Source organism: Rhinichthys klamathensis, unplaced genomic scaffold (assembly GCF_029890125.1).
Source record: "Rhinichthys klamathensis goyatoka isolate OS25496 unplaced genomic scaffold, OSU_Roscu_1.1 h1tg000566l_1, whole genome shotgun sequence".
Classification (NCBI taxonomy): Eukaryota; Metazoa; Chordata; class Actinopteri; order Cypriniformes; family Leuciscidae; genus Rhinichthys; species Rhinichthys klamathensis.
The window spans coordinates 1,033,259-1,053,523 of record NW_026607032.1 but is presented as its reverse complement, the minus strand read 5'-3'; the positions used below and the strand labels follow the sequence as shown (position 1 = coordinate 1,053,523).

The following is a 20,265-nucleotide window of genomic DNA, read 5'->3' as shown; positions in this document are numbered from 1 at the left end:
TTTGACTTAATAATAATAATAATCTTAATAATAATAATAATCATTATAAACATTAATTATTGTGATTATTATTATTATTATTTTATTTTTATTATTATTATTAATATTTTTCTTATTCATATTTTTATTATTATTCGTATTAATTAATAATCAGAAAGCAGAGTTTCGGTTGATAAAAATTTGACCATGGTCAAAAGTAAATAAACTTACTGTTCCAATTTGATGCCCTCAATGTTGTGGCAAGTTTTCCCTGTGGTAGTGAAAATGGTATTGAATTTCAATATAATAAGAGAGAGATTATTATTTTATTAAATTATATTATTATTATTATTTTTACACTCAGATATTCCAATTCTATTACTTTTTATTATTATATTTTGTCATGATTTCTTCACTTTCACACAGTAAAGGTAGGTGGTCCAATTAAACCCTCATGCCTTTTTTTTTGGGGGGGGGGGGTGAAAAAGACAAGTCAAATTTTCAGTTGTATCGTGTAGTTGACCATAAGTTTAGTAATAGCGCCAGCTCTATGCTATGTCACAATTTTGATTGCATTTTGATTTAGCGTACAGCCCTAGCGCTCATACTTTTCTATATGTGCCGAGTAAGTACCTATAAGAACTTACTTACCCAGACCAGGAGGTACCTCCGGACATGGTGGTAATGGCTTAGGGGTTGGTGGAGTGTGGTTTGCCTCTGGCTTGGTGCTGGGCAGAAGATGGTCAGCTGTGGCCAGGTAACTTGCAAAGGTAGTGTTGGGCCTTCCACTGGAGAAGTTAAAGTAGTTGTGGTGGGGTCCTCGTGAGCTGTTCACTCCACGGCCATTGTTAAAGCGGCTGAAGATGTCGAAACGCTGGCTGTAGACATCGAAGTAGAGGATCATCATGATGATGAAGTGCACCAGGCAGAGCAACAGCACAGCCTTGCAGATCCGCTCCAGGGTCCGGCCCAACATCAGCCGGCTCATGGTCAAAGCCACACGGCACGCTCCGCTACACGCATCCGGTCAACGTCACCTCTCCGCGCCGCTGAACCCTCCTGGATTTCAATTTACAAAAATCGCCTACAAAACAAAAGAGAGGGGAGTTACATCACACTCCTGTGCATTTATGATTTAACTGTTGGGTGAGAACAAGCTTCGATCCCAAATGCAGAAATAGCTTCAAAATGAAGCATCATGTAGCTGAACTGTCTTGTTATGTTCTTGTTGGTATGTTATTAAGATAATCTCTATTGCAGCAGTAAATTACTGTTTAACCAAACATTAATTATGCTAATACTATGTCGGAGTAGCTTCCCTAGCTGTGCCAATGCTGCAGTAGTAGATGTGCTAATAATTTGTGCAAGCTTTGTTGTAATATTTTGTCAATTATTGTTTTGGAAATTTTAACCACTTTGCCATATGCCTAGTTTGCTGACATATCAATTTATCAAAAAGTTTGACAAAAGGAAGTGTTTCTCCTCCCTTTTAAAATCAATTGATTTTGCTATCTTAACTATGCATCCCTATATAGTTAGTTACATTTTATTAAATGTTTTTTTTTTCCTTTTTGTCGAACAGACCCACAAATGGTGAAACACTGATTTTCATTTTTCATCCAATAAGACGACATGCGCATGAACTACGATGGAAACACATTTACCGAATAAATCCCTCGATGTGCAACAACAAACTCACGTGACTTTGCCTCAACAGACGGAGTGATTGGATAACTCGACTAACCAGTGTGAACCAATCACATCACAGCATATCAAATGTTGGTTTGGTCATTCTGAAATGCCTGAGTCTGTCATTTATCGTGTTTCGTCTACGCGCTCTGAGGTGTAAGTCATTTATGATGAAGGCAAAAAAAATCCAAAGTGGCTTCCCCTATTGCAGGAACTTCCATTTTTGTTACAACATTTTTTGTGCCAGTTTCTCAGGAAGTGACGATTTTGTTCTCTTGAACAAATGGGATGGAAACGCTGCTTTATTGGCAAAATATTTTATGCGATATTCCAATTTTTCACATAAGCTAAATGCTCATTCAAATTCTCCATGGCAATTATTTTTTATATGCAGTTAAAACAGAATACTATACCCACTGAATTATCTTAAACATAAAATCCCTTACTCACAGCATTATTTTTCAGTATAATATTGATAAATAAAGTCCAAAGTCACTTTCAAACCCCATTAGCCATGTGAAGCAAAAATAAATGTAAGAAAAATCTATTCGAGACGTTGTAATTTGCACAGCAACAGTGAAACTGCAGCTTTCTTCAGGTTTAATTGGGATAACCTAGAAATCACTTATTGGCTATCCAAATCTTGCTGTGAGCAATTACAATGTTGACAGGTTTTTTTCCAATCAACACTAAGAGTAAGAAGCCAAAGGCAAGAAAGTTTACGCAGCAACAGACTACAGCCTGAAGTCGAGACCTGCGGCTAATTTCTCCCTTTCACTCTCTCCTGGCGTGATCGCTGGATGAAACCGGATGGGAAAGCCTCTTGATTTCACACATGGCCAGCTGTTGAAAGCTCCCCCGCGGCAGTTCGGACGGGGGGGGGGGGGGGGGGGGGGGCTCACATCAGCAGCTTGCAAGTGCTAACTCACAGGCTGGCCATGTAGGGGAGGATGTAAAGGATGTACTGATCTCTCAACACATGCCACGACTGGCCCCGTACACCTCACCTGCACCACCACCCCGTGTAGCATGTGTGACTCCTCTGCAATAACCATCATCAGCACTAAGGAGAAAAAAACACTGTTTGACACAATTCACACGGCTCAGCCTGGTTTGAGATCCTTTAATTAGGGAATCTTTCAACACTCACCAACCCCCCTAATGAATCACACCGGCGCCAGTCAAAAACACAGGAACAAGACAAAAATACAGAGTTACAGAGAGGACGGTGATGCTGTCCTGACAAAGCTTTGATTCCCGCTCTAACTGAATTTAAATATATATACTGTATATAATTTTATATATAATTAAATATATAAAATGTATCAGTCAGAGCAGGAATCAAGTATATGTTTGCGTGTCACATACGCCCGAGGAGCGAAAAATGTCTATCCATCTTGATGGATGATGCAGAGGAACGTAAACAGGTGAAATCTGACCAATAAGAGGATGTTTTACTCACATGTGCCTTGCACAAACGCAACTCTTTTTAGTGTCCTAAGTGTGACTTGAGTTGAGTGCAAGTCACAGACATGCATGACCATTTATGGGAGGTGTGTAGTATAAATACATTACTGGACATACATTACTGTTCAAAGATTTGGGGTCAGTAAGATTTTTCTTTGTTTTTGACAGCATTTTTTAACAAAAATAGAGTAAGAACACTAATATTGTGAAATATTATTGCGATTTAAAATAAATGTTTAATATATTTTAAAATGTAATTTATTCCTGTGATCAAAGCTGCATTTTCAGCAGTCATTGCTCCAGACAGTCTTCAGTGTCACATTACTCAAGAAACATTTTTTATGATTATCAATGCTGATAATAGTTGGTAACAGTTGAGCTGCTAAATATTTTGTGGGAACTGTGATACCTTTTTTCAAGATTATTTGATGAATAGAAAGTTCAAAGGAACAGCATTCATTTTAAATATAATGTTTTGTAACATTGTAATCATCATAACATTTTGATCAATCTAATGCGTCTTTGCTGAGTACAAGTATTAATTGCTGTGTTCCTGGACTATAAAAACAAATGTCAAATCAATTAATGAATACAATTTAACCATGACAAAATATATATAGCACTTACACTTAAAAGGAGACACCCAGCTCACAATTTTTGTCTTTACATCTCCCATTACCTTATGGGACAATGAAATGTCCAGTGGTTACACACTTCAGCCCCTGCAGATGCAGTATATCATTCAGTCATCAGTCGCCTACTATAACAGACCTGGAATCAGACTCGGACTCACTCACGGTTCCCTCAAATTATCGCATTTCTTGTGATCATTCAGGTTAACGGCCAAGGAAAGCCAACGGAGGCCGTAGATTCTGCAGTGTGCATCTTTCTCTGGAGCTGTAGCTGTGGGTGGATGTTTCAGCACAGTAATGGTCCTTAATAATAGGACATCAATATAACACATAAGGCTGAGGTCACTCCAAGTTGCTACTCCATTAATATATGATCTTCTCTCAAAATCACATTTACAAACTCCTTTTGCTGTCATCAGATCCTTCTCAAACTTTACTCTCTTCTAACTAGCATGGGAGGCATACTTGCAACTTTGTCTCAAAGAATATAGTGGTATATGCTGAAGTCCCAAAACCAAAGCTAGGCCTACTGAAATATTCATCACAGCTCCAATGGCCTTGTAGAAAAAGAAGACCCCCATTGGCAAAATTCTGAGCAAAAAGACTTTACCTTATTACCACACATCATTCCTTTAGCTTCACTTCTTACCCATCAGAGAGTACAAAGCACTTTCTAGCGAAATTTCAACTGTCATTTTGGGGGAGGGGAAGCAATACAGAACGACAATAAAATTTAAATTGGTAAGATAATATCAACCACCTACTCTTTCAAATGCCATCCAATCAATTATTCAATAAATGGAACACTTCCAGATGCTCTCTAGAATAAATTCCACAGGATTGTGCTCATTAATTTAGTATATCCACTTAACTGTAATATTACTCTCAAAGAGGGACTTACGCCTCTTTTGAAAATGCCAATGTTAATGAGGCTACATTTTGAACAATCCAGAAGTTAGCAATTTGGTCTCAATAAAGTCAGGATCATTAATAAGCCAAGACCCTGAATCAAATAGTATCCCACATTAGACTATCTTAATAAACTAAAAAACAAAAGAAAAGAAAAAAGATTGACACTAGCACAAACTCAAGCAATGCAGGCTGTCCAGAATAAGCCAGAAATAGAGGCTAATGAATATTTTATATTACACCTATGTTATAAACTAATGGGTGAAAAAAGCAAGGTTTTTACATTGACACAAGGGAATCCATTAAATCAACTGGCAACAAAATGTGTACAGCATCTATATGCTTAATTTTTTATAACCAACAGACCAAACTGTGGCATTGTATTATTCATGTTGGCCTTCAACCCAACATTTACTAAACAATTACATTAACTAAACATTAAAAAGAAGAAATCAAAGTGTGTTTGCAGTAAATGCCTCTATAAATTATATTTTTAAATTGCCTTTACTGTGTTATTTAGCCAGCTTATTGAGCTTTATTATAACGATCTAGACTTAAATAAGAGTCAAAATGTATTAAGCAGCCTATATTTGTATAATTGTTTTATACAAAATATAGTCACAATTAGAATGTTATGAACATACACATAAGGGCACAAATACAATACCATCATGGTTTCAACATTGGTAATAATAAGAAACATTTATTGAGCACCAAATCAGCTTATTAGAATTATTTCTGAAGGATCATGTGACACTGAAGACTGGAGTAATGATGCTGAAAATTCACCTTTACCATCACAGAAATAAATTACTTTTTAATATAAATTATAATAGAAAAGTGACCCCAAACTTGAATGGTAGAGTAATTTTACACCGTAGTCTAGTTTTATAAGACACAGTTCTATGGGAACCAAATGACAACTTGTAGGCCTCGAATTGAACACTGAATAGTTAGTCAAGGATGTTATTCATGACATGAAGAAAAATAACTGTGTGGGAATTGTACTATGTCCTTCCCAAAGACAGGGAAACAGCTATAATGGAAAAAGAAACAGGTGAAGCCCAGCATGAGTGACTCAATAAAGAAACATCTGGTAGAGTGGGAGAGTTGTGCTTCAGAAGCCACATCTCTGTATCCGGAAATGACAGATTCAGCCATCTTCCACTGCCTAAAGCAGTTTCCAACAATCTATTAATCACTTCTGGTGCTCTCTTTTGCACACTGTTGTAACTTCTGTATGGGACTGTGACATTAAAATGGACAGACCGCAGAGTTCTGAGAGATTTAGGTGGGCAGCCTCTCCAGTTTCTCCATCATTCAAAATGACGTTAATGGCTACGCTTCACAAAAGACTCATCAGTCATCTATTTACAAACTGCATAGCTAGATGGAGGCATAAATGTGAGATTTAATGGCTCAGGAACCACATATCCTGGTTCTGGTCAGACGACAGATTGTATTGAGTGCTATAATTGATAAACACTAATGTGCCATAATGCATTTGGGTGATTCTTCAATTAGGAACCTTTTTGAAATCTTGACAAATTAAACTTCTCCAAACTACTGTTTCATCTATGTTAAAACATTTATCATGCCCTGGAATAAAAACATATTGAATGTAAAATTTTTTTTTTTTTTTAAACTGAATTATAAGTCTAAAATAATAGATAACAACAAATTTAAAAAATACTCTGAAATCATGTGGAAAAACTTCATTAGCAGAATTCTGATCCACATGTGGTCGCTTCTAATATCCATAATAACCAATATATTTTCTTGTTAAAACTTAATCATTTTCTGAAATGCTTGGTGTGATGGTAATGACAACAGCATTGGAGACAGTGTTTGTTATGTATAAATGTACCCATAAATGGCAATTTAAAAGAAATGCTTTTATTTTCTTAGGGAAAAGTACAAACTAGTCTCCAAATTTTAATGCTTTTTTTAAATATATAAATAAATAAACTATGGAAGAAAAGTTAAAAAGTATAGTTAGGGGACAAGCCCAAAATATCTGACAAATTTAACCTACTGCTTGCAGACATTTTTAACACTAACAATTTAGAAAAATGTAATTAAAGAGACAAAAACAAAAAAAAGAATGTTGGCCACAATATTTTTTTCTTTCTTTCTTTTTAAATCCACTTAGGAGAAAGAAAAGTTCCCCTAATTTAAGTCTAACCTATTTGTAAGCAAAAACTTTCAAACAACATGTTCCTTCCTATCTTTTTTAGCATTAACAACAATGCAAAAAAAAAAAAAAACTCATAAACTCGGTCCGACCCAACAAGCTGTGCCTTTCTTAACTGGAAGCATTTTCCAATTTGGTCGTCCTCCAAGATCAAAAAGCCCTATAGCCACCCTCCCGCTCTCATTCAAAATACAGTAGATGAAAACACAATTCACCTCAGACCTCCTCTCATCCTCATGATGGAAAAACTCTTATCAGGCTCATTTTCAAACAACATGCTAAGACCTGACATGAGGGGTTTCAACCCATCCAGGGAAATTAATTGGGCCTAGAGAAACCAATCAGGTCCTGACTTTGATGTTTAATAGCAAGAGCATGTTTAATAGGGTGGCAGCACCAAGTGATTCACTCTACAGACAGGCATCTTCAGCATACATGTGTGAGGGACTGCGGCTGTCTGTCAGCAGCGCTATGATCAGTACTAATCATCTGCTCGGTTATAAAGGGCAAAACGACCGAGAAAGCTTTTCTCCAATGCTTCATTTTCAGGAAAACTACCCCAAATTATAAAACCAAAGAAAAAATGTATGTCCAGAGGTACTCAAGCGAATTATATCCGAGAAATCGATGCACGTTTAGGCTTTTACAAATCAGAAATCATCTTCCATTAAGAGGACTGCCACCACAGAAAATTATATATATTGGAGATGTCAACATGAGAACTGGGGCTTAACTTTAAATTAAGAGCAATTACTTATAAATTGATTTAGACTTGAGCAGATGACTCAAGGTCATTTCTTTGAAATTTCAGCTCCAAACCCATTGACTTAATAACAGAAAATATGTATGTCACTAAAAACATCTAATTTCCTAGAAAATTCCCGACAAGCAAAATGAAACCAGCCACATTCAAAACAGTATTTACTGGAACATTTCATGTAATTGCTTATTAGCTCAAATTTGAACAAATTAATTGTCATGAACACCACAAATGTCTGAATCTTCACACAATACATATTTGTATGGAATGGCAATCAATCACTCATGTAACAATTTGGAAATAAGGTCTCATTTGTTAACATTAGTTAATGCACTAACTAACATGAACCAATGAACAAAATATTTTACAGCATTTATTAATCTTTGTTAATGTTAGTTAATAAAAATGTTAATGTTCACAGTGCACTAACTAATGTTAACAGATTGAACTTTTGAGCTTACAAATACAGTAAATACCGAGATTAAGATGAACTAATATTAATAAATGGTGTAGAAGTATTGCTCATTTTTAGTTCATGTTAACTAATGTAGTTAACTAATATTAACAAATGAAAGCTTGTTGTAAATTGTTACCATATCTCAACATTGCCATGCATGCTTTTAGTATCTTACTCTCTGAGGCCAATAACAAGCCAAGCAATATCTCACACCAAAGAAGTGTGAAACTTATTACACATGAAGGCACGTACAGTATGAACTAGTGAGGTGTGGATATAACTAATCTTTCTGCTGAAAATCACAAATGCTCTGTTTCAAAACCTAATGATTTGACTACAGAGGGAACATTGTAGACGTGTTACCGGCCAAAAGGCCTGAAAGGTATTGACAGATAACTTGACAAAGATCCTTTTTTAAATAAATAAACAAATAATCCATTGATATAAAATTGTTTTGCCTGCATAATGAACATTTTTATAATACCACAAAATACCATTCCAAATCAAACAAATTTTAATTAAAATCATAATCATTTTTCAAATTGCATTATTAGACTACACTAATATTGCCCTAAGTGCGCTCCAACATTTCTATTAAGAATTTTGAAATTATTGAAATTTGTGATACAGTATTTTGCAATTACAAAAAAACAATTAGTCACACTGTAGTCTTATATTTAATTATAAACCATTTAAAATAAATAACCACAGTACACACAAAACCATTGTACTATTTTAAAAACGTCTTATTCTATTTTCCAAATAATTATTAATTCTATTAAGATTTTACCAGACCCCGTTCTTTATACATTACAGGCCATTTCCCTTTGGGAAAATTATTTGAAAAATATCTTAAATTACTGTTAAAATGTTTGTAAAAATATTTGAGCTTATGCACATGAAAATCATTTTGCTTTACTTACAGTTTGATTTGTCAAATTTCACTTAAAGGGATAGTAGGCCTACTCACACACATGTCCAGGACAGAGTTCCGGAGCAAATTCACTGTTTTGTTATTAGACAGTAAACAACACATACAAGGATATAATAAAATGATGGTTAAAAACTAAGGGAGGTCGTGCTTTTGTGGTAGCAGTCTTTGGAATAGTCTCCCTTTACACATTAAATCATGTGATTCCATTGAGTGTTTTAAATCTAGGTTGAATACCCATCTCTTCTCTGCTGCTTTTAACTGTTTTTAGCTACATGTTGTTTATTTAGTGTTTTGTTTAGTTGTCTGGTGTGTTTGTCTATATGTTTTGTAAGGTTGGGTCTGTAAAGCACTTTGGTCAACTTGTGTTGTTTTTAAATGTGCTTTAGAAATAAAATGATTGATTGATTGATGCGTGGGAAACTGCTGGCAGTCTTAGTGAGTTTGATTCATAAATTGATAGTTCGTATTGTTAATTATGATGCAGTGAACAGTTTTACAGTTTTACAGTTTCCTCTGCATTATGTTGATTATTAGAGACAAGAAAATTGATTATTTGTTATATTCGAATGACATTTTAGTCATTTTGAACGGTATAAGGGAGTTTAATTTGTTGATTGATCGATCGTTAAAGGGTCACTCCACCCATTTCAACATTAATCTTTATTGAAAGTGGGTTATATATGTAGTCGAAATGTAAAAGAAATTTTGAATTTGGTGCCCTCTTGACCGAGAAAAGACAGAAAATAACTTTAGGGCGCATTTGTATGTAAGACAACAACTCCCACAATGCACCACGTTGCACAGCTCCGCAAGCCACTCCCACTAATCCAGAACAGCGCAAACATCAGAGAAATCATTTTTCCGTCTACAAGAAGGCTAGCTGCTAAATGAGTTTGAAATTCATTTCACAAAAAATGTCTAGTTAGTTGGCTGTGGCGAGCAGGACGAGGGCGAGGGACGTGAGAGGACGACGCGAGTGATAATGAATGGCACCTGTGCAGCTGTCTCATATCTCTCACGGAGGAGCGGAAGCACAAAAGGAACAGGCCTGATTTTATGTTTTGTTTCTGTTGTGTGTGGCCAGCTGGCTTATACTTTTGTTTTGTATTTGTTTATTTTACTATTAAAATGTTTAAATGTTCGCCGGTTCCAGCCTCCTTCTTCCCACAACAACGAACCCCGTTACATTGGCAAACTCATTAGTGAATTACTCGTTTGTATTTCTTTCTATATGGTGAATTATTGCATGATACCTGGATTTTCAGTCAGGCGAAACTAGGATGGTTCACATCACAACACAAACGTCCGTGCGCTCGTCTGATTCAGAGATTTCGTCTAGGAGAAATTGCGATCGTTGAAATTCTCTGCAGCAGACTATCTGTGTCAGATAGTCTATAGATCAGACTATCTATCTGTGTCCGTAGCGCACAGCGAGAGCACAGGCACCAGCAGTCCGCCCAGCTCGAGCCAGTCCGGGCTCCTCGTTCGCGACAGGCAGCCGCCTCCTGATCCTCCATCAGCCTCAGCTGCTCTTCACTATATTGCGGCTCGTAAAGATAGCCACGAAGAGCGGATTCGAGCAGCAGAATTTCAAAATCCTCTACTTCCATATCATGTTTAGTTTCTTCCGTCATTGTCGTAACTTCCTATCTCCACAGCGCTTGTTAGCTTAGCTTATAAACAAGATGGCTGATATTGCTTTCAGTATCTTCAAGTGAAGTCCCACCCACTGATCTGTGATAGCTCTGTTAGCGCTTTAGGCACAACCCCCTATGGGCGGGTTTGAAAGGGTGGGAATTTGTGCTTGTAGTCTATACAGAAATCCCCCCTTTTTACACTTCCTCCTACAATGACGTCAAATGACGATTTTTGCGTCATTGTAGGAGGAAGTGAAAAAGGTAAATAGTAGATTTCTCTCGTCTCAGGGGAAAATGAAAGAATGTTGCACGACCATTCAATAGTATGACTGGTTGTCTAACAATGGACCTCTTAATGCAAATGGGTGGAGTGACCCTTTAATCTGGTTAATGTATTAATGCACTGAGCACTGCTGTAGTTTATACCACAACACTTTCCAACAGCAGAATGCTACTTTTAAGTCTAATTCGTGAAATTAGAATGATATCTTGTGATTGCATTTCCTAAAGATATGGCCAGACATGCAGTCTAGGAACACCCAAGCGACTTCACAGTACAGAGACTAGCGACTTGCAAACCAGTGACAAACCAGTGACAAAAAGAGAAGGGGATTGCATCCACTCAATTACCAGCACTGCCACATGGATGTGAAGTAGAGGGGTCAGTGGCATGACATGTCATACCCCTGCAGGACCAAAGAGTTGATAAACACTCATGGCAGCAGGTGAAGAGAGTCGAGCTAAGAGTCACTGGCCTCTGGCTAATATTTCATTACTCTGAATACCAGCCTCCCTATGGACATGACACCATTCACCTCACGCTGGCACACATCCCTAAACCTGTGATCTAGAGCTCCGCGGACAACATACTCTGCATGCCACTTCATAAAACACTCACACTTCTATTAATGTAAAGAGCTTTTTATCCTCTTCAAATCTGGAGGGCATTTTTTTTTACAACTCTTACTTTGACTCTTAATAAAAACTGAACGAATCAGACAAAGATATTGATATTCTACAGGAATATATGGATCTGGGACATAAAGACCTCCATTAATCAAGGTTACTGGCATGTTTCCACTCCTACAAGTTACTTGAAAACAGCACCGTATTGACAAGTAAAATGTATAATAGCCTAAAGTGTTCTCCATCTTGCCAATATTTTGAGATTCATTAAAGATTATGTATTTTTTATGTAAAAATGTTTTTCTTCTATCTAAAGTATAACACTGTGAAAAATGGTTCACACGAATAGAGTCCAAACGAAACGCTGCTTGCTTCACATAAATAGCCTCATTATAATAATTGGGGGGAAAAACAAGGTCTTTCACAATACATCATTCACGGACAACTAAAGCACAGAGAAAAGCTAAACTAAATTACTGCTTTAGTGAAGAACCCTAAATCAATTAAGAAAAGAAAAACATCATTTTAAGTTGTTTTGGATAAGCTTCAAGCAGCTTTAGCTATACACCAGTTAGAGCTGTCAAGCTCAAATTGGGTTACAAAGTCAGACTCAGCAAAACATCCCAGAAGAAAACCCCACCCACTAATCGCTAAAGATTAAAATTAGATGCTTCATATTGAGAGGTAGGAGGCTAAGGCCCACATATTGAAAATATATGCCTAAAAATTCCTTGACCTAAGATGATTTTCCCACATTAAAAGTGTGCTTCCTCTGGCTGTAAATCTGTGGCCAGCACCTGTTCAGTGGGATGCGAACGTGACATCAATTTCAGATTCAATGGTACTCTGCTTGAAGACCCACTCAGCTACTCTTTCAATCTTACGACGAGTATACAGCAGCCTATACTTTTCAAAACACATTCAACTCACTACTTTGATGTAAACATCACTTTCAAGATCCTGTGCTGTGTTATGTTACCTTCTCTACAATAGCTTGAATAAGCGAAGAGAAAAATGCGAGGTCTGAAAATATGGAGGTGTAAAAAGGAAAGAAGTATCAAGATATGATTTTAAAATGTCAGTTGTAGGCTACTGTAAATAAAACAATTTAATATTTAATCTTTGCAGATTAACCAAATTAAAGGAATATTCCATAAGTTCAATTGACAGAACTTATAGCATAATGTTAATTACAACAACTTTATTTCAACTTGTATCTGGGTTACAGCAAAGACTTAATAGTCTATATAGTCTTAAAGGGATAGTTCACCCAAAAATGAAAACTCAGCCCATGATTTACTCACCCTCAAGATATCCTAGGCGTATATGACATTCTTCTTTCAGACGAATACAATCGGAGTTATATTAAAAAATGTCCTGGCTCTTCCAAGCTTTATAATGGCAGCGAATGGCTGTTTCTCAAGTCCATAAAAGTGCATCTATCCATCATAAGCGAACTCCACGCGGCTCAGGGGGGTTAATAAAGGCCTTCTGAAGCAAAGTGATGAGTTTGTGTAAGAAAAATATCCATAATTAACACGTTACAAAGTAAAATTCTAGCTTCCAGCGAAAACCCAGTCTACTTACGCCTAAAGGGCAACTTATGCAACTTGTGACGTCAGAAGTGGCGTAGTGCGTCATGGCGTAGCCTAATATCAGCAGTACGTCGCATTACTCGCATAAGTTGCGCTTTAGACTTAAGTGGAATCCGTATGTTCGTTTGGGCGGAAGCTACGTATTTTAATTTAGTTTTAAATATGGATATTTTTCTTACACAAACGCATCACTTTGCTTCAGAAGGCCTTTATTAAAGGGATACTCCACTGAAAAATGAAAATTCTGTCATCATTTACTCACCCTCAAGTTGTTGCAAACCTGTATGAGTTTCTTTCTTCTGCTGAACACAAAGGAAGATATTTTGAAGAACGATTGGGGTCAATCATCGGGTAATTTTCATTTTTGGGTGAACTATCCCTTTAAAGGGAGTTTGGTAACATGAAGGCACTTACACTGGAAGTAAATGGAGGCAATCCATAAATGTTATGTAAGCAATAAGTTACGAGAGGCTGTGCTGTATCGTGAATAAGTAACGGCTGAAGGGCTAATTTTAAGATATATTAAATTTAACATCTTTATTGCCTCAACAACACAATACCTAAAACCCTAAAATAACCAGAAAAATAATAACAACTTTACAGCTCAGATACTAAACAAGCTTTTATAAAATTGTAAGCTTTACATTCATTTTTTTATTTTTTATTTATATACCAATAAAGTATTTATTCATCATTTTAATTATCTTTTTTTTCTCAGTAATTTTGGTAACACTTAAGGTAAGTAAGGTCTCATTTGTTAACAGTAGTTAATGTATTAATTAACATGAACTAACAATGAGCAATACTTTTGTTACTATATTTATTCATCTTTATTAATGTTATTTAATAAAAGTACAGACGTTGTTCATGTTAGTTCACAGTGCATTAACTAATGTTAACAAATACAACTTTTGATTTGAATAAAGTATTAATAAATGTTGAAATGAACATCAACTAAGATTAAAGCTGTAGAAGTAATGTTCATTCGTAGTTCATATTAACTCAAGTAGTTAACTAGTCTTAACTAATGAAACCTTTTTGTAAAGTGTAACCGTAAGTGTAACGTCCTTTTACTTAGTAGTACTTATTTTAATTTACATCTAATATTTATATTTATTTCAGCTTTATTTCGACTAACGAAAAAAAAAAAAAAAATTTGTAAACAATAACAAAACTGCTTAATATTTCTTAATAAATCCTCCAATATTTGTATCCTCGAGAAATCTAGAGATGAGTCAGAATGATTTTTTTCATTATGGCACAAACACATGCGGTAGTTTGAGCTTAACTTATATTGAACCCGGACTATTCCTTTAAGGCTAACTCAAGCAAGACAACATTTCAGCAGCCTTATTTGAACACCAGGCAGTTATGTAATCGAGTCCTTTTCTCTCTTTCAGAGTTTGAAATGTATCTAATTCTGAACATCACAAAGGTAAGCCATTGCAGAGACATTCCTTGAGCAAAATGTGAACCCGTACGGCTAATTACACAGCATTGTCTCAATACACAGTTCATACCACAGCACACAAACAGCTGAAGAAAGGCTTTGGTGGCTGCGCTCCAGCTCTGTTAGCGTGTGAGCTCCACAGACCGCGGCCCCAGCTTTTGCCTGCCTCAAGTCCAGCTGCTCACTCTACTCAGAGCCAAGAGACAAATTAAACCGCCGCAGTTGAAGCCTTCGTTTGGACGGACCTCCAAGTTGGCATCTGGATAGACTTAGACATGATTATCCCCATTCACCTAAATACCCTTGCAACTCCCCAAGAAATAAACAGCAACCGACAAACACATTCTGTACTCCAGGGCACAACCAGACTTGACTGATATCATAAATAATTTGTTATTTTCACGCTCATGAGTTCAGAAAAATTAACTTTAAACTGTTGCTGAGGAAGAGACAAAAGACAGTGAACAAAACAAAGCTGTCCACTTCATGCTACCTTTGTGTTACGGGTCTTACTGTTCCCATGACAACAAATCCCAACACCCAACGGTTTCGCTCTATAGACATGCCTCGTGTATCTGTTCAGCATAGCACAATACACATTGATCCCTAATTTCCCATCAAAATCATTCCCATCATATAAGGAAAGGAACTCATGGGCGGCATCAGACTTGAAAGGTCATTTATCTCTGGTGGATGCAGGCAGATTAGCCAAACAGAGCAGCTCCTGTTTAAAACAAACCGTAAAATGGACCAATGGACAATCTGCCCTTGGGCCTCTCAGACATAGTGCTGTAGAAAGAGCTTAAAAAGCAGACTGTGTGGGTGAATGAGAGGAACAGATACAGACATTGAGAGAAAGTCACTTGGAGGAACCGACGAGAACTAATGGACCACAGATATCAGACAACAGAAGTGACTGACTATAAATGAGTAAGTTACAGCTAAAATTTAAATTGACACCCTATTTAACTTTCACCCTGTCAGTGATATAATCAGAATTATATTTTAATTTACTTTACATTAAATATTTATTTATTTAGTTATATATATATATATACTGTACATAGTATATATATATATATATATATATAATTGCGATTAATCGCATCTTACATAAACGTTTTTGTTTATATAATGTCTGTGTATATACACACACCCATTTATGTATGCATATATATATATATATATATATATATATAAATGTATACACACACACACACACACACACACACACACACATTTAAATTATATAAACAAACACTTTTATGTTAGATGCGAATAATCGCGATTAATCGATTTGACAGCACTATTATATATATATACTACGGACAAGATATTCAGAGCAGGATCTAAATAAGGACTAGATAATGTTTTTATACACAAGTATGTGAGCAAAACCTTTTAGAGTGCTAAAACTTCATTCCTTACTGACTATGTGATATTGTTGCAGATTGACTAACATACAGGATAGGAGATATTCCGCAGAAAATAGTCTTGATAAAGAGGAAAAAAAGGTTAAAGAAAGAGAAACAGATTGTTTGCAAGTGAAACAAACAGCCCTAAAACCCCTTAACTTAATACAACAAAACATCAAAACAAAACTGTCTCAATGCCGTACTGCATGAGCTGACATTGAGCAAACGTGATGTTTTTTAAGAATGGAACTGCTTAAGACGGTATCACAATTTGTGAAATTAATGAGATATACTGCAATCACCGATTAAATAAAAAGGGAAGACAGCAGCATGTTAATTGGACCCCATAAACAGCGGTTGCCCTGAGACTTAAGTGCCATGATGTGCTCTCATTAATAATTTACTAATCAAAAGGTTAATAGGAAAATGTTTCATATACGCCATACTTTTATAAAGATTCTAGAAAGCTTACTACACAATATTCAGAAACACTTTCTGTGAAGTCTGTAAACATCATGCATTATGATAAAAAATGTGATCCGCCGTTATTGTTCATAAAAGAAGGTTTCCAAATATTATAGATATTAAAATGTACCTATTCATGCTTAAGAATGAGTATATACATGAAATGTGGCTTTAACCATATTTGTATATACTTTAACCATGTATATGTAAGTCTTATAATTTTGTTTGTCATTAATGAGAATCTACAGTGATTTAAAGATGCATTGTAAGGCATTACAAATATCATTATAATGCATTAAACATCCAGGCTTCATACAGAGTGTTTACTCTAAATTCTTCTCCACACTCTCAGATATTCGGCCACAAAGCCACACATGTCCTGCCAGCTTCCTACCCTGAGACACTGGGCAAGATGCTGTCCATGGATGCTGTGGGTACCATTACACAGCATCATCCCTCTGCTTATACTCGTCTCTGCTGCTGGGAGGAGCTGAAATGTGCATTTCGATGAAAAATACTATTTTGTGGTAGAGTCATCTGGCCAAGATTTAAGATTGTATAGGCACCATCTCTATGTTGAATATATGTGCGCCTTGATCAAGATGGCAGGCAATAAAGATAGCATGTGATATTAAGCGAAAACAAAGAGCATCGTTCAAAGGAAGTCGTGCAGAGATTAAAATGTTTCATATTTGCACTACATAAACACAAACATGCAATTTCTTACCTTGTTCCTTTGCAAGCCAGGGGGCTCCTCTAAAAGGGATTCATCTTTGTTGTATTCACTTCAGCTGACTGTCTATTTCGGAAGAACTGTCAGTTTCAGCCATAAATGTGTCATCTGTGTGAAATACAGTTAGTTTGATCATAATATCCATATAAAAAGGAGGAAGTTACTTGCCGGATACCGTTATTTCTTTCTGCAGATAACGCCGATTAATTCATTTTTCGGAAAGAAATGCACACTGATGAAAGGATTATGCCATATTGCAGGGACATTATATTTCTCCATGTTGTTCAGAGCCCTTAACAACAGCGTACACTCCAATGATGAAACTGAATATTTTGCCCTGTATTTTCATTTGCCCGGTCAGTGTTTTTGCGAGGAGAGATGATGGGTGTGCGAATAAAGGAATAGGGAGGCAGGTTTTTCTTTTTGTACGGAGACTCGGAAGGCTCAATCGGAGGTCTGCTTATTCACCGCAAGAGGGCGCAGTTAATATCTCTTCGATAGGTATCGAGCCAGGCATGTACTGTTTTGTTTTGGAATTATTATTTTTTTTTCTATCTTTTTTTTTTTTTTTTGCCTGGGCTGAAACCACTGATTTATATAATGACATTATGTATGTATATTATGTATAGATCAGTGGTTGAAACACACTTGTACTATTTAGTTTTTATTTGGGAGCATAATTATTTGTCCTTATAGCAGCTTTTTTTCCCAATTTTAAGCAGTTTCACACGAGCATGATTGAAAGCGAGAGAATCAAACATCCATCGATTCGTGGTCCATTCTTTAGCCAAACGTGTTCATTGCAGTTCAGTCAAGAATGAAATGTATCTCTCTTACTGCAATCACGGTTGACAGGTGAAGCTAGCTCTACTTTTATGTTTCTTAAAGGGTCCTATATAAGCAGCCAGCAACTGTGACAAGCGATGGACTATGGAGCTGCTAAATAAACGAAAGCCATGAAACGGTGTTGCGTCCTTTGGCGCCATCTGGTGGATATTTAAAGCAGTCACCTGATCGCTAATGCTTGTACAATGCTGCATTTACTAAATCATCATGCATAGCCAATAATGTTTAGTTGTATACATTGGCAATTTCCAAAGCATGATATTTTGATATTGTATTTTAATTTGTATTTATATTTTTAAATCGGGATAATTGTGCTTTAATTTAGGGAAGACCAGGGCCAGTTGGCAGAATTTCAAGAAACAGCAAAACATTTAAAAGATAACCTTATTAAAATATCAAACCATTATTAATAAATTCTGTAAAATGACAACATATAAAACACATGTGACATATATATATATATATATATATATATATATATATATATATATATATATATATTCACACACACATAATTCTATAGGCAGCATGACTTTAGGCAAGATACATCATCATGTATGTCAGTGTGTCAGTGTCAGTATTTTTTTTGTGTTTACTTGTTTCCGCAACAGCTATAGCTAAACTATATTAAAATTTTAGTTTGGAGCACATAATTCACAAAATATGTTTTATAAAATATGTGGGATTTTGATTCAATATTAATATAAAATAATTGATAATGTAATAATAATATAAAATAATTGATAATGTAATTGATCAATAATATCTTATTGATAATGTTTCTTGAGCACCAAATCAGCCTATTAGACGGATTTCTGAAAGATCATGTGACACTGAAAACTAGTAATGGTGCTTAAAATTCAGCTTTGCAATCAGAGGAATAACTTACATTTTAAAATATATTAAAATAAAAGTTATTTTTTAAATTGTAACAATATTTCATAATATTACTGTTTTTGCTGTTTTATAATCAAATAAATGCAGCCCTGGTGAGCAAGAGACTTCCTTTAAAAAAAAAAATCATACCAACCCCAAACATTTGAATAGTAGTGCATTTCCTCCTGCAATATGGTAATGAGGGGGTAGTCAGTTTACTTCTATTGGCTGATCGATCATGGAGTGTGCAGTTCCACGTCTATAGTGTAAAGCACTAAAATATAAATGAATTATTAGTCATCTATTAACCTAGTGTTTGAGTTATGCTATACAATGCTACTGCTGATACTGTACAATAAACAGAAAACATGGCACTGAACTTTTCCACATTTCTTTTTTATTTCTTAGAGGACAATTATGAAGCCTAGAGGATCCACTTGTACACATCAAAACAATGGAATCACCACATTAACATATTTAACAATCGCTGAAACAGGAGAAATGGGAAAAAAGTCAACTCCTGAACCACTAGACCACAGACAGCCAGTCCAGGTCCTGGAAGCCCCACTATAATGAGACCTAAAGCAGCCTCGCAGTGTGATCCCCCAGGAGTGGGTTAACCACCGAGTCATTACAACCAAGTCTAAATTGGAATGTTTTAAAATAAACACTTGCAGGTAAAGAATGAGGGTGAAAAAAACAATACAAAATAATGCATCACTCCACAAATCCAGTTCAAGAATTACACAGATGGATCAACTTGTTCAATAGACTTGAAGTGATTCAAAAGTCTATAGTGCTTTCCAGAGGGGGTATGCAGTTCGATTGATCATTATAACTTAAACAACAGACAATTAACAGAAGTTGATTTTGGACATTCAGCGGTTAGTAAAATCATGTTTAGTGTGTACCTCCAATTCACAAACACATCATTGACTGAAAAGCATCCAAGTATAGCTAAAAGAAGGTCAACTGATCTTACAAGTTTGATCATTGTTATAACCAGTGGTATACTGTTAGAATTCAATAACCTATGGACCCTAGCAAAAGGAAAACACCATATTTCATTTTACGTGAGTGAAAGTGAGGCTGTGATGAATAAATGGGTTGTTGTACTGCTAAATATTTCAGCTGATGCAAAACTGAAAGTACGTCTTTTCAAAACATTTCAAGTGGACGAAAAATTTGGTTGTGAAAATGAGATCTTAAAATACAGTAAACCCTAAAACCTGGTTTTTATTTGCGTTAAAATAAATATGGAATCTAATGTCTGTAACCAATTAAAGTCAACCTTCAACAGCTGTTTGCTATGCTTTTCTGC

General features: G+C 35.8%; 1 protein-coding gene across 1 annotated transcript in view; it reads right to left on the bottom strand.

Moving 5' to 3' along the window:
- Nucleotides 1-17,653, bottom strand: part of b4galt2 (UDP-Gal:betaGlcNAc beta 1,4- galactosyltransferase, polypeptide 2) — a 120,279-nt gene extending 102,626 nt beyond the window's left edge. Inside the window, exons 1-2 of the mRNA XM_056239529.1 lie at nt 17,217-17,653; nt 631-1,063 (exon numbers count right to left, since the gene is read on the bottom strand). Of these exons, the coding sequence (XP_056095504.1) occupies nt 631-967 (337 nt within the window). The 5' untranslated portion in view covers nt 968-1,063; nt 17,217-17,653. The remainder of the gene's footprint in view (nt 1-630; nt 1,064-17,216) is intronic.
- Between the last annotated feature and the right edge of the window lie 2,612 nt (nt 17,654-20,265).